At 30.5% G+C, this 22,041-nt stretch overlaps 1 protein-coding gene across 34 annotated transcripts in view; it reads left to right on the top strand.

Annotated features, from left to right (window-relative positions):
* Positions 1-22,041, top strand: part of LOC145297554 (serine/threonine-protein kinase mig-15-like) — a 1,203,941-nt gene that overhangs the window by 266,583 nt on the left and 915,317 nt on the right. For all 34 annotated transcript variants that reach the window (XM_080143552.1, XM_080143554.1, XM_080143544.1 and 31 more), the window contains one exon: positions 16,342-16,400. In XM_080143552.1, coding sequence (XP_079999678.1) covers positions 16,342-16,400 — 59 coding nt within the window. The remainder of the gene's footprint in view (positions 1-16,341; positions 16,401-22,041) is intronic.

Raw genomic sequence — 22,041 nt, 5'->3', positions numbered from 1 at the left:
TACAACTGTTTGAAACCATAGCGGTAAGTTTTAGTCTTCTCTCCATCAAGGCCAGGTGTTTTGGGAAAATATATGATGAATAAATACAATTAAAAAAATAAATAAATAAATAAAAGCCTATTATTACACTTATATTCTCAAAACTGGTTACTATTAATCAAATCAATAATACAAGATATTTTGAAATAGTACAACGAATGATCCACACACACACACACACACACACACATATATATATATATATATATATATATATATATATATATATATATATATATATATGCAGTAATTTTGTTGATAATAATAATTAGGTTTAATGAAAAAAGATAAAAGAATAATTTACTTGAAAAATTTTTTTTCCCTTCATATTATTCCCAAGAATTCTTACCAACAGGCAAAAGCACAAAGAGAAAAGAGATAATGACAGGTTGTCTAAATGTCTTAGTCACTTTTTTTTTTCTTTTCTCCCCTCCTTTCCTCTCTCCTATTAACATTTTTCTCAAGCGAATTGATTTTTTTCATTTGATTTCATTAAGGATTTCAATAAATTTCCACCAACATTACCAAGATATTAATATTTATCTATTGATGCAAATAAATGTGAAAGTTTTGTGTTTACAAGAAACTTATGAATGGGATGTTTATCATTTGAAACTTTTGTTTCAAGTAGCAAACTATACAAAGTAATCGGGAACTGGGAAAAACAGCTATTATGTTTAATCTCTCTGTCTGTGTCTCTGTCTCTCTCTCTGTATGTGTGTGTGTATAGGGCAGAGAATCAACGCATGACACACGACCAGCAGAAGCGCAAGAGGAGGAAGGAGAGAGCTGCCGGTTCACAGCCTTCCGATACCGCCTTCACGTGTCCAGAGTGCGGAAGAGTCTGCCGAGCACGGATTGGCCTCATCAGCCATCTCAGGACCCATAAACCCCTGACGCTGAACTGATTGATACCTTGGTCATCGTCGACTTCGACGGACGAGCAAGAAGAAATATATATATATATATTAGTCATTCACATACAGTACTGTTTCGTTGTATCACAACTCATCAGTGTGGCTACACTATCACCTTTCCCTAACCGGTGATTGAACCTACAACCATCGTGTTGATAATTGGCAGTTCTAACCATCGGCCAGTGGGATTGGTGCTACCAAATGACCTCCAGAAATGTGTGTGTATATATATATATATATATATATATATATATATATATATATATATATATATATTAGCCACCTACAGACAGCTTTGCTGTATCACTTCTCTTCAGCATGGTTAGACATGCAAGTGCTCAATAGTTTTTGTCAACAATTAAGGATTTTATTCATTATGCCATTGACAAAAGTGATCTGTATGTATAGAGAGATAGACTCGTATACCTGTATAGTCAGAAAAATATTTTACACTTTATAGGAATGTTAGCCTACACACACACACACACACACTACTTTGATCTAATGGATTGCTTTGAGAGCAGTCATTCTTAATGTGTTTGAAACCAAATTTTAGGTGTTAAACAAAAAAAATCTTTTTTGTTCTATAATGTTTGATAGCAAAAATAGTTTGGAGACGAGTTTATTTTGTAATTGCTATTTTTAAGAAAATCAACACAATATTGATGGACAACTAAGATCTGGGATGCTTGCTTTTAACGCTTTTATTATAGTTCTTGTACATTAACCAAAGCACTTTTCTATTTCTACACATTTAGTATTGTATTCATCTTTTTAAACAATTATTGGAATAATTTTCACGTACAAATTCTCAATCTCTTTTGATGTGTTTCAACATCTCGACAAAATACTCTGTAGTTTAGTCTTCCATGCTATAGCAAAATAACATTTTAGATGCACAGTTCTATAATAGGCTCTCCTCATTCTTTGAGTGACCAATCACATTTCAGTGTAAGATAATTTTCCCTGCTAAGCACACGTTTTGAATGGGCACATCTTATCTAAAATGTCTTAGAATCTAAAAAACTTCGTTTGACGCACTTCACGTGAAATAATTCATCATAATTAAATTTGAAATAGAATTATCATTTTTGGATTTTTGATTGATAATTTTAATTCTGTGGATTATTCAGATTAATGTTCTCATCTTCAGTGTTATTTTTACAATGTTTTAGTCGATGTAACCGCTGACCTTCTCCAGGTGTATTTTCCAAAACACTGAAATCTTTCTGTCAAACTTGGGAATCTAAATACAATTTTGAACAAGACTCTTTATTTAATTCCCGGGGTTAGCATGCTGTCGTTCTGTCAGTCATAACACTTGTAAGTAATTTACAACCGTATTTTGGGTCTCGCCTGCTCTGAAGTTTTAGCCTCAACCTCCAAAAGAGTGTAGGTTCAATCCTCAGTTTGGACAAAACTCAAAATACAATTGCGAATTATTTAAGTTACATAATCATGACTGATGAAACAGGAGCATGCTAAACATGTAAATTAAGTTAAAGAGTTCCATTCAAAATTCGGCGCAGAAGCTAAAGTTCAATGCAAAGATTCCTGAGTTTAACAAGATACACCTGGAACAGGTTAGCAGTTACATCGACTGAAACGTGAACGTAATTCTCAAGATAAGAACAGTTGTTCAAATGAGCCAAATAATGAGAATTTCTCATGCTTTAGTATATAGTATTTTTTACTTGCATCTACAAGTGTCTCTAAGAAGTTCTGTCCATTAGTCAGTCTGTCACATTCTAGTTTGAAACCACATTTTTATTGCTAAATGTGCATAATGAATGGATATAACTTAGGAATAGCTGTTTTTATTATTAAAATTATTTGATTAAATTCTTATCGGTTGAATTCTTCTGTTTCCTCTACAGTGATCGGAATGTTTAGAATCTATTGTTAGTCTAAACGTAAAAATAGAGACGTTATTTTTATTTTTATTTGTTTGTTTGTTCTGCCTAAAATTGGTTTCTATCAAAACAGTATTGATCTTTGTCATTTTTGATTTCTCTTGTTGGGCAGCAAAGCCTTCTCTGAAATGGTGAGTACTTGAGAGAACTGTTCTGTTTCAGACTAATTTTATTGCCTTTGATCACCAGACCATTGCTGCTTTCTCTTTTGTAACCACTCTTGAATGACTATGATTTTTAGGAGAGGGGGATGGGTATGTATGTGTTTTTATGTATACATACATGTGTGTGTGTGTATATCTGAATGGATATTTTTATGCACATATATAGGTTTGATTGTATTTTTGTTTGTGTGTGTATTTGGTTGAGTGCTTATGATTATTTTTGTGTATTTATTTGTCTTTTTACACTTGTGTGTGTATATACATATACACACACACACACTCATCAGTGGGGCTGTAAAAATATGGATGTGTATTGCCTATATTTTTCAATCTTATATGACTGATGATCTAATATACATAGATGTACATACAGTCTAAAATTCTCTGTATATACATCACAGATACTAGTATAATTATTTATAAAATTATTAAAAAAATAAAAATTCATCTAGAAGCTTTTTTTTTTTTTTTTTACTCTGCAAGAATTAATATATATATATATATATATATATATATATATAAATGCTCCCTATCTTAGGTTGAGCATTTGGGAAGTGATATACAAATTACCATTAGTGTATGAAGCGATGCTCTTTGTGTAAACAAATTAAGCTTAGGTACTTTGGGCAATGTCAAAACAGTTAATTCACTGCCCGCATAGCAGTAGCCGTATAGCACAACGGTTAGAAGCTCATTTGGGCGATCGGGTTTCGATCCTGGCTTGAGGTAGTTGCTTCTCTAGCTGCACTGATGAACTGTGAAACAGCGAAGCAGTACTGTTTGTGGATGACGTGTATATATATATATATATATATATATATTTGTGTACCATATACAAAAAAAAAAAAAGAAAAAAAAAAGGGTTATTCATTGCCTGGGTACCATTATGAAGAATAATTCAGAAAATAACTGTTTCGGTCTATTTGATTTATGAGAATAAAAACTGAATGGAATATTTTATGTATTCATGTCATGCATTTAATCAGTTGAATGGAATTTTAAGATTTAATTTTTAAAATCTTATTTGTTAAATAAGATTTATTCAGGTAGAAGCACTTTCTCAATAAATGGATTATATATATATATATATATATATATATATAATATATATGATTTATTTAGCAATGCCCAGAAATCTTTGTACTTTGTAAAAATGTATTTTTTTTTTTTTAAGTATATTTTTTTCTAATTAAGTGATAAAATCAAAATAAAGCCAACTTACATGCAAATGACTAAAAAAGATTTTTACTCGACCATTTTCATGTTAAAGGTAAAGAAGTTACACTAAAACTGGTTGGCATAAGAAAGCAGATTTAGCTCCCTTGCTCTGAAATGTTGAAAGTGAATTGTGAAAAAAAAAAAAAAAAAAAAAAAAAATGAATTTCTGTTTTGTTAAATTTTTATTGTTTTTATTTGAAAATGATTTATTAGTACCTGTACGTTTAATTTTTACAATCTGGATTTTTAATACATGCTATAAGATTGAAGACACCCTGTCTCTCTTGGTAATATACTTGTTAAATACTTTGGTCGACCATTTTGTCATTTTGTAAGTTGGAAATGTCTCCACTAAGACAAATTAATTAGTCTGGGTTTTCAATATGTAAATATATAAATAAGAAGCATTGCCTGTAAGTGTCATTAATATGGATGTTTTTTTTTCTTTACAACTTGAATATCTGCGTTAACACCTTTTATTTTTTTCACTTGCTCTTTTTGTATTATGTAAATGTAAGCGAAAGAAAGTATATATTTTTTTGAATGCAAGTTTAGAAATGAAAATCAACATCTGTTTTTATTTGCAATAGAATGGTAATTTTATTTTTAGTGTTTTAAAGAATTTTAGAATGACTCCGTTGTATAGATGATAAATGTAATTGGAAAGGAAGTCATTGTTTTATACAGAAGTAATTTATAGAAATAGTTTAATGTTTATTGTAAACAAATACGACTTTATCTGGTAGACAAGAACGGTTGCTTAATTAATTTTTTGTATAATGTTCTAAATGGGTGTAACTTTTTTTAGTCCATATTGAAAAATGTCTCCATTTTAGTAGGATGAAATCTTTTTCAAAAGAAAGTTAAACAAAAGGCATTTTGTTCTTGCAAAAATATTTTTAAAAAATAAATAAAATAAAGATGGAAGCAAATATTGTCAAATTCAAGGCAATCCATGACAAACTTGTAGAAACTGATTGACTTTGTCTTATATATATATATATATATATATATATATATATATATATATGTGTGTGTGTGTACGTGTATAATATATAAGGTAAGGAAATTTTTTTTTATTAACATGAATAGGTGAGCCTAATAAATCTGGAGCAAAATCTAGGCCCCCCCCCTCCCCCGGAACATTTTTGTTCTTTTTGTTTAATCAACACTGTTGGGAAGCAATGTTCTGTTCTGTTTTGTTTTAAAATCCTTGAAACAGTGTTTTATGGTAAATAAGTGATGATCCCTGAAAACTTAGGATTATTGTAAATTTGAGAAAGCAAGTTGATTCAGTAATTGTAGGAGATTCAATGGCGTACTGACAAAATAATTTTCCAACAAAGGACTAAAAAATTAAGAATATTGTTGTTTTTATATAGTTTTCAAGGTTTAAAAAAAATTTCCAAGACATATATATATATATATATATATATATATATATTTACAAAGGTATCACCACTTATCAAGGCCAATGGCTGTTATTTTGTGAATTTGCTATAAAATCTATAAAACTGAGTTTTAATTCAACTATTTATAGTAAATTTCTATACATGTTTTCACCTAATATATAAAGTCCGTTTTCATTCAGAAGCAATCCAAGCTGGATGCCTGCTACAACATATATTTATTGGTTGGTTGCATTCCAATAACCAAAGGAAAGAATAAGTTCACAACTACAATTATTGTTTTTATTTTAGTGAATGCCTATATGCTTATCTTAGTTTTACACATGTTTTGCAGCATTTACTGGAAAATGTTGTCTTTAGTTTATTTGAGTGCTAATCAACGCAAGCAAATATTAAAGATACAGATACAAAACAAATAAGCAAACATGATTTTTGTTTCTTAATATATATATATATATATATTGTTGAATATTTGATTATCTCTGAAGAGAAGGTAAATAAACTAAATACAACTTTTAGTTATATATTAACAACACATGCATAAAATAATGGTAAAGAAGATGCTTCCAACCAGTATATATGCTCTGAAGCAGCAAACATAACTTCATTGAGCTTGTTGTTTAAAAAAATTTGAACCATATTATAGGGGATATATATATATATATATATACCTTGAAAATATTTATTTTATATTAACTCAAAAACATATATATTAGTATTAGGACGATTAATTGGAATCAAGAATCGGAAAAACTGGAACTTAGGAGTATCAGAATCATAAAATTTTGTACCTATTTTTCTATGCCAAACACGATTCTATAATTGTTTTTTTTTTTTTTTATTAATTGATTTTGTTAAAAGCAAAACCTTCCACTGTTGGTAGTAATAATAAAATAATAGATATTTATTGATTTTAGTCTAATATTAAAACTAAAATCTATAGATCATCCCTTACAAGTCTATCTTTTACGCTTGAGAAATTATCTGCACATTTGACATGTTCTTACGATAATTGGGAGAGTAAAAACAACAAAAAAAAACCCTACTTCATAGTTAAATATTTAGAGATTTATAAAGAATCTGAATTGGTAATTGTATAAGAATCATCCCATCACTAATATATATACATATCCACTTAAGATGTCATGACCTTGTACTGATATAATAGGTACTGTTATATCTGTTTTGGTTTAATCCAAGCAAAGTTGTTTTTTTTTTTTTTTTCATTCATTTCTTTAAAATGTTTTGTTTTTAGTAGTTGAAATCTCAGTAATTACACGGGGGGGGGGGGTGTAAGTTTAAGAAGCTATTCTCTTTTCACACCTTAAGCGTGAAAAAAAAAAGGCAGTTACAAAATAACAACCACCATACTAACTATACAGCACTTAATTATGATTTTGTTATGAGGATGATTTTATATATATATATATATATATATATATATATATATATAATTTTTTTTTTTTATACATATTTGAAATTTCTCCAATAAGATCTAAGAAGGTTAGAATTCAGGAAGCAAAAGTAGAATTGATAGTTTTTACTTTTACCTTTTTTAAAAAGTTTTTTTAATTTGTTAGCTTTATTTTGTCAAATTTTTGCTTGTTGAAATTATCTCCCTTTTTTTACTCTTTTTATATATATATATATATATATATATATATATATATATATATATAGAGAGAGAGAGAGGGAGACACACACACACACACACATCTGGACATTTGCTTATACTTTGGCTAAAGCATTTCAGTATGAGTGTTTTTTATATTTTTACAATAATTATGGATTTCTTTGGCTGGACCACTGTTATAATTACTACTACTGAGTTCATGTATTTACCAGTATTTTCTAGTGATTGCTTGATGGCAAAAAGCAGGTGATGTTCCTTGGAATGTGAGTCTGAACAAATCTGCTCAGATTTCTCGTACTATCTGCTATCATATTCTTGCAACAGCTGTTTATCATTGATCGCTCACTGATACTAACTGATGACTTCTCTCTAATTTGAGTGAAAATTAGGCCTTCCCAGGATTCCAGTCCTCTACATGTTCTTCCAGTTTGGATTGTGCCCTCCTGCCTCTATCCTTCTATCTGCTAAAACCCTTAATTAGCATTTTCTATATTACCAACTGATGCAGATGCTATCATGTTCTTTTTCTTTGATCATATTTATAAAATGACATTTCTAAAGTTATATTTCTAAAGTGCTATTCTGTTTTAACCTACCTGTGATTGATCTATGACACTTTGTTATATAAGTTGGTTTCCACACTGATTTTTTTTTTTTTTTTTTGCTTCATATATTTGCTGTTTTTAAGGGTTGAGGTGACAATTCTCCTGGTCTTTTATAGGTTTTTCAGAATGATTATTAACTGATCTAATCATTACTAGATAACATTTTTTTTTTGCTGTAAAGATTTCATTGCTTCTCAGTTCTTGATTAAAAAAAAGTCACAATTTTTTTTTTTCTGTCCCTAAAATAAATCTATCGTAAATAAATGTGATTATTTACTATTTTTATCTTACATCTTCTCTTACAATATAACAGAAAAGAAAATCATCTTAGATTATCCTAATGAATACATGGCAAAGTGGATAGACACATTTTTTTAATAGATACTTTTGATTGAATTCTACTGGGAGTACAGAATTTTTTATCTGTACTTTTTCATTAGATAGCTCTAAAAAGGGATGAAATACCTTAAAATAGACACCCCCCACCTCTTAACAATATCTCTAACCCTAACCCTAACCCCACCTCTTAACAATATCTCTGTAGATAAATTGCTCTTGCAAAAAGAAGCGTTACTATTTTGAAAGTTTCAATTAAATCATCTGTCATCTCTATAGTAAAGTAATTCATCCTAATTTTTCTAACTTTTCTTTTGTTGGGTTACTATGGTCATTTACACACTAATATTATTTTGAAAGTATTATTTTACAATTTCTCTTCTCATGAGTAGTTTTCAAAAGGACACTGTGCTCTATCATTAGATGACCCCAAACAGGGATGATATGTTATAAAACAGACAAGCCCAACCCCCTTAACAATATCTCTACAGATAAATTACCCTTCCAAAAAGATGATAGGTTTTCAACCAGAAAACGTTTATCGTACATGATTTTCTAATAGAAATGTTTCTATTCTCATATGTCTGCAACATGATTGACACTTCCTGTGAAAAGTAATGTCAGTCAAATGAGTTATTTCTTTTTCACTGTAAATTCCAACTCTTTCAATACTTTTATTATTAATCAATAAAAATAGACGATTCCATTATTTATAAAAAAAATGCATGCGAACGTCAGTTAAATCTTAAATGATGGTTTGTTTAAAATTAATAAAATAATACTTTTAAAAATTATGTTTATTTTTACAAATGCAATCAATCATTACGAATTAGAGTTCTTAAAATCGTGTTTCAAAATATGTATTTATGACAAACAAAAGTAAACTCCACAACAATTCAGCCATTAGAGATTCTGACTTTCAGATCACTTTAGTTATAGTGCGTAACCTTCTGGGAACTGGAGGTTTTGAGTTCAATCTTTGGGGCAGGAACTTAGGTTAAAAAAAAAAAAAGATGAACAAATTCGAGATATCTAAAAAGGGAAAATATGCTGACTAAGAGCAGTCTATCTCAGAGTTCAGCTTGAAATTTTTTTTTGAAGAAAGCCCGAGAGTACAATGACTGAATCAACCAAGATGAGGATAATAATTGAATCTCATCAATAATAGAATATATTATTTCTTTCTATCCCCTCCCAGGGTGCAGATGACATGACATAACCACTTACATACAATTGTTGGTTGGTTGTTTTGGTTTATGGCATATCAACCCTGTTCAGGTTATTTAATGGTGAGTCCAGTTATTTTGGAAATAGTATTCATGTTGCATTCAGTTATTTTGTAGAAGGTTTTATTCTTCAACTCTTTGTATCTTAAATCGCTAGTTTGTAGTGTTTGGTTTGGTTGTTTTATAGTCGATTTGATCGTTTATGTTCCCTGCCTTACAGAACATGAATGCGTTTTGCAAGGGTTGAGGGGGAAAAGGGTTACAGTATTAATGTTTGGTACATTTTAATTTAGGAAACCAGTCAGGAAATGGGAAGAAAGAAAAGAGGGAAAACGTGATTTTTGGTTTCGCAGAACAGATTTTAACCCAGTTTACAATTGTATTTTGATCACTCTTGTATTACTGCAGCTTATTACTTATCAAATCTCAACCATCTGTGTGTGAAATAGACATTCATCTTCAGTTAATCATTTCCAATCATATTTCAGTATTAAATGCTCCAAAGAATTTGTGTACTTTTGAGCAGACAAATTAAACTGGCAAAAATCTTCTGTTTTACGACAACTCTGACTCTAATGCTACCAAATCAGGCTGTCTGAAGATACTGTCTTCCTGGCCTAAAATGAACCAAACATGAACTTCATTCATTTTTTTTTCTTCCTTTCCCGTTTGCAAAACTCAATCCTGTTCTGTAAATTTAAAAACAAAATATTTTCTCTCTACAAAACAACTAAACACCATGCATAAATATTTGAAGATATAAACAACTCGAAGCATACCCCCCCCCCCCCCAAAAAAAAAAATTATTGGATTCGGCATTAAATAACCTAAAATGAATTGATATGCGATAAAACGAAATAAATAAACCAAACAAAGCCAAACCAACTCTGACAGTGTATTTGGGATGGGATGGGAGATGTTATCCACCTACCTATCACTTCTAGGGAGATACCACTCATAGCATCTTTTCTTGTCTTGACGAAGTACAAAATTCATCTAGTGATAGGTGGAGGTCGTCTCTTTGAGAAGGGGGTGTTCTGCACCCCCCCTTTTTTTTACAACCTGCTGGACTCTCAATTTGTGCTTGTCAAAATCTGATCAAAACATAAACCTGTCATATATTTCTTTCATTCTTTTTTTTTTTTTTTTTTTTTTTTTTTTTTTAATAAGAATGACTTTATTATTTACAGACGTGATTCAAAATTTTCTTTTAAACATCCGTATTATGTGTTTTCATATGGAAGTGCTTATTTAGACCATGTTCAAAATCTTTTCCTTTCCGTTTATTTATGGTCTGAGAAAAATTTTCCATTTTAGTGCAAATGCTGACAAGATATATAATTATGGGATAAATTAATATTTCTATTTTGGCTGGAGCCTTTTTTCTGGGCTTTTCTTCGTGCTAATATTAGGACGTATACTCGCTAATCGAATTGTATGCTGTTCATATTTAAAAACATTTTTGATATCTCAACTATGTAAAATTTGACTCCATCTATAGTATAAATCTCACCTGTCTGTTTAAATGTATGTATGTATATCTGCTTAAAACTTTTGACAGAGGCAAGGGATTTTCACGAGATCAGTATCGTTTTGAAGCTCAACCCTTTGCACGATAAATATCGAAAAATTTGCTAAAAACATTGATTCCTTCATCCTAAACTGGGCACTTTTCTACAGGGAAGGGTCGCTTTTTTCGCCGATATTTTTAAGTCATCTCCTTTTTTCGATTGACTAGCCTTAATTTAAACTTTCGTCACTTCCAGTTTGACGATGGGCACAACAGCAAAGACGTCATTTTTTTTTTTTTTTTTTTTTGGTCATGTTCTTTTCCTCCTTCGTGGTACGGATTCGAGCCTGCCTGCTTACTACCCCCTTTTTTTTTCTCTCTCTCTTTCAACACACACCTCCAAACACCCGGGCAATGCCGGGCACCCAGGCTAATCTTCTCTCTCTCTCTCTCTCTCTCTCATCGTATCGGTTGGATTGGTTTCCCTTAATTTCAACGTTCCGAACTTCTGGCCGGACTGTGGAGGCATCGGCAAAGATGTCACTTTTTTTTTTTTTTTTTTTTTTTTTTAATCCTCCTTCACATTATGGGGTTGAGCCTGTTTGCCTACTACCACTTCCCCCCTCTCTTCACCCAAACTGTCTATTGAACCCCCCCCCACTACCAATTTATTTTTATTACCCCCCCCCCGTTCCGTATTTCTTTATATTATTATAGAGCCAATTTTCTATTGATTATTATATTGTACCCAATATATAGTTGTGACTTCAAAAGTAAAAAAAAAAAAAAAAAAAAGACTTAGTAGACAACAGTTAGAATCGAAACCAAAGCACTTAGTGCTCTAGCAGTATTTAGCAAGTGTTTTGGTTGTATGTTCACATGACCATATGACAGATGTTTTAAAAATTAATGCAGCTTAACGTAGAAACGTATATTTGTGCATGCATAAAGGAGCACTAGTGGCTAATTTTATAAAATTTATTCCGCAAGTTCAAATTTGCTATATATCAAGCTTTAAGGCTGTAGACCAAAAATTGACAGTAGTTTGGTAGAGATTCTGTACACACATATGTATATGTATATAAAAGAGAGAGAGAGAGAGAGAAGAATTTTTAAGCATTGTGTGTAGTGTGTAAAAAGTTATGTTTGAAAATTATGACAATGCAGTTTGATTTAAAAAAAAAAAAAAATTGTTGGATATGAAACATGGTAAATAGCTAAATGATATAAAATAAGTAAATACAAATAATAAGGAAAAAAATTTGAATAACAATCTGCAAAAAAATTGGAGAAAAGAAAAATTGACGGAATTAAAATTATTATAATTGTTTTCTTCTCAAGGGGAGTAATGTTGACTAACACCTTAGTTACATGTTATTTCCCTTACATCTGGCTCTCACACAGGTAAAACACACGTAGATATAATAAACAAAATAGAATTACATTTAAATAGAAGCACAGTGATGATATAGTTGATATTATTAAAATATAATAATTCTATATCAAACCCAAAATAAAAGCTCATACTTCAACAATAACTTAATCCTTTTTTTTTGCAATTCTATAGCAACTAACATCTCATAACTTCAGATTCCTGACAAAAACACAACCTAACCAAGTTGTAATACATTTCTTCTTTCCTGAAGATAATGTTTTAACTTGAAAATTCCAAGAAAATAACACCACCATTAACAGCTTGGTAAATATTTAACAACCTTAAAACACAACTTTTATGGATAGTACCATTGAACATTCATGACTAATTTGTGTAATACCAGCTCAAGTTGATACCACCTTGTGTTTATTTATTTAATTATTATTATTATTATTATTATTATTATTATTAATAAATTTATTGATTAGTTTATTTAAACCTTCAGTATCTTAAGTTATTGTGTCCTGTCTTGAGATATAATGGACATTCATATTATTTGGATTCATCAGACTACTGTTATCATCTTGAGTGTCATTTTCACAATGTTTCGGTTGATGTAACCTTTGACCTTCTTAAAGTGTATTTTGAATTCTTTATTTACTTCACGGGGGGATGGGGGTAGCATGCTCTTTTTACGTCAGCCAAAATGAGAACAGTCGTGCAATGAATCCAAATAATACAAATAATCAATCCTTATCTCAAAAATTCAGAAACACAATAGACATTGTCTGTAAAGGCCTTCTATATGACTATTGTTAAGCAAGGATTACACAATCTCCAACTGCACTTCTCAAGATTTAACATTGTTTAAAAACAAAACTGGGATAAGCGGGATATCATAAGTTTTCTGTCTCATGACCTTTAAAAGAGCAAAATAATAAGGGGGGGGTGAGAGGGAAGCTTATTGATTTATGTTAAAAGGGTTTGTTTTACTGCTGATAATGATATATTATCCATCATTCTTTTGCCAAGAAAATTGCTTATAACAATCTGAATATTAATCATTTTGTGAGAATAGGAGTGCTGCAGTTGAGAGTTTGGTCATTAGAATACAGCTGTTGAGAGTGCAGTCATGATTATCTCATTTTTCAGAATTCTCAAACCTTTTTGCTTGCCAGCCGATACTATAAATATACTTCAGTTATGGAATCCAACATTTTCCGACATACTCGAGAATCATAGTATTAATATTCGAATAATAATAATACATACTAGGATTCGTGTGTTTCCATTCTGAGAATTCAAATGATTTTATTCTATTCGTAAACTTAATAATTTTATTATTCAAATGAAATTGCTTTCTTGTGAAATGTAATTAATGGTTTTTATAGTTGTTTAATGTTTCTCATATCTTTTTTTTTTTTTCATTTCATTTAAATGGTTTTTATTCACTCTTAATCATTTTCTAGTCTAGCTGCACTTCCATCATCGGTTTTAACTCTTATCTTTCCTAAAAGTATCTTTATATTTATTTTGTCCATCAGAATTTATTGACAATGAAACGGGTGGGGGTGGAGTTGGGGGTGGGGGAACAACAACATTAGTATAAAACGGAAACCAAAATCATAAGCGTTGTCTTTTGTATAAACTATTTGGTTATGAAGTTTGGAAATATTATGTGGTGAAATGAAACAATATTCTTTAAATGTTAACATCCTATTTCATCCCAAACCACACAGAATGAAAATAATGTCCGCGTTCCCATACCCGCGATACCCCACAGCTTTGTTTAAATCTAACTTTAAAACCTTTAAAAAACCTCACAGTTTAAGGGTTAATAACTTTTGTTGGTCTTCCTGACATTCACATCTGATAATAATGAATTCAGTATTTGTTTATATAACCATGTCTGCTACTATGTGTATCAGTTGTATTGCTAAAGAACTGACCATCTTTTTCTTCTTCTTTTGTTCATAATTTTTACATGAGCATATACTTTTTGGATACAATTAACAACCGTGCATCCAGAACATTATTTTTAGCATAGATAATAGCATTAAGAAACAAGTTTTTCAAGTAACACTGTCAAGTTTGGTGACAAATGTAACCAAAGTGTTGTAAACATTTAAATGGGAGGAGAAAAACAAATTTATAGACATTTTTTGTAATTCTTTACTCAGAAAATTTTTTAGCAGGAATTCTTTTCTTTGTAATTGGAGATTTTTTTTTTTTTCCCCCAGTGATCAGAGAATTATAAATAAAGTGTTTGTTATTGAATCTGTGTATACGTTGATAAATTTAAGTATTTTTTGATATTGTTCAGTTAATTTTTATGGCTCCCCCCTAATTCCACTTTGGATGTGATTCATTTAATTTTCTGCCAGAATTAAATGAAACTCTGGTGATAATTAGTTTGTGTTAGAGCAGGTATTCGAGATTAGCTTTATACATTTCTTGAGGAAGAGCACATATGTGCTCGTAGTATCCTAACAAACCGACTAAGGAATGGTTCTCCTTTCTGACGGTAGCCTTTAGTTCCTTGATTAGTCTGGCTATCCATACGTAACTTTAGGGTAGCCCCAGAAAAAAAATCTATAGTCTTGTTTCTGAGGTGCCCACTTAAAGTCAGTCTTGCACAGTTTACAATCCTGAAACAATTCTGAGGGTCCATTTGTGAAAGCTTGCTCCGTCTTTCTAACTTTATAATAGTGTTTATCGAGTCAGCAGCTCATTTTGTGCATTGTTTCGGACTGCTGAACTGACTCTTACAATATCTACTAACTCGACTAAACTTGACTTGGGTATCCACAATGGCTTGGATGGTTGTCACCAGCGTCATTAAGTTTCTTTACTGACTCCCTGCTTCTTGAAATGATCCACCCAACGCTACTCTTAAAGGGGCGTTTTTTTATATGTAAACTGATATACAAAAATGTCTTGCACTTTTGTGAACAAATGTATGAGGCAGTATATACTTTACTGGTGTTCCTATTTAGATCTAGTTGTCTTCACATGTAGTATTGCCACCATTCGTATTTTTGGATTTCAGACTACTGTTCTCATCTTGAGTATGATTTTCACAATGTTTCTTCAGGTGTATCTTGTCAAACTCGGGAATTTGAACAGATTTTGAGTGGTACCCTTTATTTACTTTACAGGAGTAGCACGCTCTAGTTCCATCAGCTGGATAGAGGTCCTAAGTAATTTGCAATTGTATTTTTCAGTCGCCCACACTGAAGATTGAACCTTCAACCTTGAGGAGAATATCACTTTTTACAATTGATTTTTCCAAGTACTCTAACCACTGTGCCATGGCTCTTTGCCGATCCAAACAATATGAATAACTAATTCTCATCTGAAAAATTCAGAAACGTCATATTACCACCGTGTTCTGTAAAATAAGAATGATTGGTCAATTAATGAAGGATATATGGCGATAATTTGTATTGACAAAATTCAATATATTCACTGAACAAATCTTGATACTGCTGGTTTATAATATATTCATCCTTATTTAAACTTTTATTGCAGTCATAATAATGAAATGTACCTTACTTTTTCATTGTTTTATCTATTTTAATGAAATTCTGAGTTAAGTAAACCATAATCGCATCAAAATAAATGTTCCTCATGTTATTATTTGTTTGTGCTTGTATTTTATAATTAAATCATAGAGCCCAATTCATTAAAAAAAAAAAAAAAAAAAAAAAATGCTTTTTTTGCCTTGACTACATACCAATTAAGTTTAGTAATATCATGAAGTACTGCTGAATCACCTGCATTTTTTGGTTCGGAACCAATATTCAACATATCTGATTAATTAATTTATTTTTTATAAGTGCTGCTGCTGATACACTTTTATCAGTAGTTATATGCATTATTGAATTGTTGCATTTGTGAATGTTATTGGGTGACCATTTTTTAAATTGTGTTCCTTTATAGTTTTTATTCTTATAAAACTTGAATAATTTTGCCTTTTTTTTAATTCTTTTCTAGACCGAGCAATTACAATCCAGACACACTAGAAACCTTGTCTTCAATGGTCATCCATGAAGGTAAATAATCGTTTTGTTTTTATTTACTAAATGTTTTTTCTTTCTATTTTTCCATTAGATTTAGCAATTAAAAATAGAAGATAACTCAATATATATATATATGCATAAAAAGTCATAAAAATTCAGTTTTATTTCTTTTATTGCATTATAAAATTTATTTTAAATGGAAGCCTTTTATTTATCATTTACTTTTCTATTTCAGTGTTTTAAAAAATTGAAAAAAAAATATATAATTAGATAAAATGATATAATTAAGTTATTTTCTTGAATTAACTATATAATTTCCATTGGACCTGATAGTGTTTTGAAGGCAAGATAATTCCAAATTGATATTTTAAGGGTGGGGGGGATCTTTCAAAAAATGGATGTTGTCTTTTAGTAATATGCACATAATGCTAATATGTAAATTCATAAAACAATGGCTATTTCCAACTTTTCTTCAGAATCATTGCTTCCGTTATCTTTACCTCAAGCTATATTTGGAATTGGAAACCTGGTGCTATAATTTCATTCTTAGAAAACAAATCATCCTTCCACCATTCTCGTGCATGGCAGAGAAAAGGGAAGGTGGGGGTCTATTTGAGAATGAATTTACAGACATTTCACCAAATATTTATTAAAATTGCTTTCATTTGAGATAGGTTCGATGTAGTTTCCTGTTTTTGTCAGCAATAGTTATTTTTTTTTTTTTTTTAATGAGGAAGAAAAAAAGATTTTTCTTTTAAAGAGCTGACCCATTAATAGTAGTTAGCAATTATTTATATATTTATGCATATGTAATTAGTCATATAGTTATGTATATGATATTTATTCAACTTAAACTTTCATTGTAGTTGAAGAGTTTCCTGGCTAAAAAATGACAAATTTCTTTACAGTTGAAAAATACACAATTTCTCTTGCAATACAATGGCCCTGTCGGTGGGGCATTAGAATACGCCGACTGCCCCCCTGCAGAGGGTAAAAGTCCCTCAATGGGGGTCCTGGATATGACTTTAAACTATATCTGATGATGAAGCCCCAGCTTGCAGGCTCTGGGGAGTGTGGAGCCACGCTTTAATTGCCATTGCTCCCAGGTCCACTCTGACTCGGAGTGGTAGTACCTGTTAGGGTCCCAACTATGGGTTAAATAGAAACTGACTTGCAAAAAACAAATATTCTATTAAAAAAATTTTCTTCAAAATCACTGGATTTGGCATTAAATAACCTGAAAAGGGTTGATATGCCGTAAAACAAAAGCAACCAACCAACCAACAATACAAATGTTGTTGAAACACATGAAAAAACAAGAGCATCATTAAAGGATGGGTAGTATTAGCATTGTCCATAGATATCTCCCCCTCTCTCTCTCTCTCTCTCTCTGTCTCTCTCTCTCTCTCTCTCTCTCTCTCTCTCTCTCTCTCACACACACACTTTTTTGATGTCCAGTTTTTAATAAACTTCATATTCATTTTTATTCAAAAAATACATTTTTTTAAAAAACAACACAAATGTTTAAAAATATAAAAAATTACATTGACACTTATGATTTATAGTGATAAAACAATGCCAACATTTTTCCCAGTTCCGATACAATTATGGATTCAATTCTTTTAAAATCTCTAAATATTTATCTATAGTTATTATTCTTCTTTTTTTTTTAATTTTTTTTTTTTTTATTTATTTTATTTTTTTTTTTTCAGATTACAGTTAAAAAAAAAAAAAAAAAGAAACAATAATGTGCATATATTTTCACAAACATAAAAATACAATTGTGTATGGGTTATGTATATATATTTTAATTTTACTGGCAGTTTAAAATCAATATTCATCATTAGTAATGAAAAATTAAATTTTGTGAAAGGAAAAAAAATAATTTTTTTTTTTTTTTTTTTTGGCATAGGAAAATAGACAATTTTTTCCTATTTCCAAATGTGCGCGCACACACACAAACACATTATAATCTGAAAATGAACATTTTCTAAACTAACAGTGTATGAAGCAGTTTCCTTTTATTTACAATGTCAAGTCCAGCCAACAAATCTCCACATGTTCACAGTTCTCCAGTCAAAAAGTCTATGAAATACTGTGAGTTGTATTGTTCATTCATGGGAGACCAATTTGTTTGTTAAAAGAATATATGGCGCTAAGTGCAGTATTATTTATATAAAAACAAAAACAAATTAACAGAAAAATGAAGATATTTCTTTTTTTAAGAATATTTGGTTTCTATTTACTTGCCCTCCATGATGGCAGAGTACTTGCCCTCCATGATGACACGAGGGAAAAATCCAGCTCCTCCAAAATGATGCTCTAGATTTCTCCTTCACTATTCAAAGACAGGAAAGATGAAGTGTAGTACGAGAACAAATACTACGCTTTTCTCTTCATCAAAAGGCTGGATACTCGGTTGATTATTACAATTTTTATAATTTGCTCAGTATTTAACTTCAGTGTAATTTTAAGGATAATATGGAAAGTAACGTCACTTTGAATAGGAATTTCCTTTAAGTCGTCTAGTGTGAACCTGTCTCACACTTACAAAAATAGCTTATTCTTTGCATTTGGTGATGGGCCATTGGCAGAAAAAATCTGACTTTAAGTTCAAAGTCTGTTAAAAAAAAAAAAAAAAAAGTTTGGACTCCTGCAAAACTCATCAAATCTTGTCTCTGACTCTGCAACTCGTTAAATGATACTTAATATAGAATTTTGATTACCGTTTTCTATACAGTAAAAAACTTTATTTAAAGAACTAATTTAGTAGCCAATATATGCAATTCAATAATTTTTTAAAATCTGTTATATTTCATAAAGCAACAATTTCATCTATATATCTATAAAAGTGAAATTGTCTGTCTGTATGGGTACATTTCCCTACCAAACTACTCTGTCAATTTTCAGTCTAGAGACTCGAGATTTGACCATAAGGGGTGTTGAGATTTGGGAAAATCTTTTTAATTGGTTTTCGGACAGAAATTTGGCTTTCAAGAGGTTAAAGTTCAACGTTTGACCTTTGAAAACTCTACTAAACTCCTCCGCCAATTTTGGGTCTAGACACTTGAAATTTTAGATGTAGGTTACTTGGACATGAATGAAACTTTTTAATATATATATATATATATATATATATGCACATAAAGTTATAAACAGTACATAGGGCCCAAGCAAAGCTGGGCTGAACTGCTAGTAATATTTAAAAAAAAAAATCATTATGCGAATTCTAAATCACCGAGCAAGTAAATGATAGATGTTACATCAAATCAAAATATTGAATAAAACATTCATCCACACTTTTCCTTGTTCATATTGAGATGATTTTTATAAATGATATTGCCCATATCATGTACATAATTTTATATTTAACAAACTTAGCATGTATTTATTTGTCTAATGACTTAGTACAAAGCCTCTAATTTTATAGCTAACAAGCTTAACATGTATTTGTATAATGACTTGGTACATAACATCTCAGTGACATGATTATTTTTTTCTGGTATTGGATGTCCAACTTTGATTTAAAAAAAAAAATTCATTATGGATGGCCCATTTGAATCCACAAATGGTTACTTAAATTTAGGAATCTTAAATCAAGGTCTTACTGCATATTAGTCTTTCTTGTTGAGATAATTGAAACCTGCTATACATTGTTGTTATATATATAACCTTGACAAATATCTATTTTTAAACATTCATCCACCACAATTATAATGCTCAAACCGCTTTTTTACAAAAGCGACCCTTGCATTTTTCAGACAATTAAGTAGACAGTGCTCTACCCAAAGAGGGGGGGGGCTTAAAATATATTTGTAGTCATCGACATACAGTACTATTTCGTTGTGTCACAACTCATCAGTGCCGCTAGACTAGCACCACTCCCAAGCCGAGGATTGAACCTAGAACCATCGCGTTGACAATCGGCAGTTCTACCCATCGACCTTTGGGAGTGGTGCTTGCAAATAACCTTAACAAATGTCTATTTTCAAACAAACCTTCATCTACCGTCCACGTGTATGTGTATATATATATATATATATATATATATATATATATATATATATATATATATTGTGTACAGAAAGTTGTATTCATATCAAGCTCTCCTCAGCCAATACTCGTGATGATCATGAGATGAGTATTGGCTGGAGAGAGCTTGATATGAATATCTAAAATGGTCCTAATTATCGGGTTTGAAACCGACGGTATCAAGGACTTATCTCATCTAACAACTTTCTGTATACAAAATATAAATATGCTCTTATTTTTCGGATTTTCCTTTTAATTTAGTACTTTGCTGGATTTCTTTTTAAAAAAAAAAACAACATATATATATACACACACACATGCGAAGATCTACTGCCTTTATGTAGTTCATTTTTTTAAATTGATGTCTAAACAATCATTTTTTTGAAGCTGATTCTCATTAATGTCTAAATGTAAGGCAAAAAACTGCCAATCGTTTTGTTGTTGCTTGTTTACATTTTTAAAACTTAGATCTATATATGCTCTATCTCAAGCTCTTTGCTTATAAATATAGTTACAAAATACAATGCACGTGCGCACACACACACAATTTGCAGGCAGTCTGCATTGCAATATCACAACTCTTTAGTGGAGCTAGATGAATGAGGACTTTAAACATTCAAAACCCAACTGTTTTGTCAACAATTGAGAATTTTTGCCATTATATTATTGGCTCTTGATGGAGAAAGGAAACATTCTTTAATGCTTATTTATGTTTATATACATATTGTCAGTAGTTACATAAAGTACTCTATTCTTTTTAACAGAAATGACTAATCACCAAATGGCAATCAATAATCTCTTACCACAGAGCTCAACTCATAAAAAGTGGAGAGCAAATATAATCATTTACATTCTTTTTTTGTCATGTAACTCTTCAATGTGGCTAGATGGATCAATCTTTAAAGCTAAGATCCCAAATCTGACCAATTTGTCAGTAGTTACAGATTCTTAACCTTAAAGTGAGGCTGGGGTGGGGAGGGGGTTACAACTTATACAACTTCCTTCCAGGTTTTAAATCTTATAATAATTACTCTCAAGTTTCTCCATCTGTCTGCTGCATCATGTGAACACAACTCTGCATAAATTTTATTTTTTTTTCTATTGATTTTTTTTTTTATTTGACATACTGTTTTTTGAAAAATAACCCTCGAAACAATTTTCTAGGGGAAGGCTTAAAACCAATAATCCTAAATCGTTAACTACTCTTTATATCACATGAAAATCACCACTCAACAGGAAATTCTTGACATTTTCTCCAGATGCATTTTTGATCTCATGTTTTAGACATGTCTTTTTTTTATGTCAATTTCTTATGAAAAATCATCTTTAATCATTCAAAGTGTTTTTAAAATATAACCTTTTGAAAAGTGAATCCTGAAATTACTCGTATATTAAAACTTCTGACTTATAAGGTGGGCGGGGGCATGGGACTTAGATATTTTAAAGCTATATATTTTAGTACATCCATTCTTTCTGGTGAATCTAATAAGAGATTATCATAAAAATTGATTTTAAAAAATGTATCTTTCATAACCCAACGGCTATGGACCAAATATCATCTTATCGAGATGTGCAGATGCATCTATAAAAATCTATTATCTTCATACAAAAATTAAATGTGGTCATTAATAAATTAACTCTA

The sequence above is a fragment of the Euprymna scolopes genome, chromosome 18, assembly GCF_053919585.1.
Source record: "Euprymna scolopes isolate OS-2025 chromosome 18, ASM5391958v1, whole genome shotgun sequence".
NCBI classification, from domain to species: Eukaryota; Metazoa; Mollusca; class Cephalopoda; order Sepiida; family Sepiolidae; genus Euprymna; species Euprymna scolopes.
The sequence above is the reverse complement of the archived record's forward strand: the minus strand, read 5'-3'. Positions and strand labels throughout refer to the sequence as shown.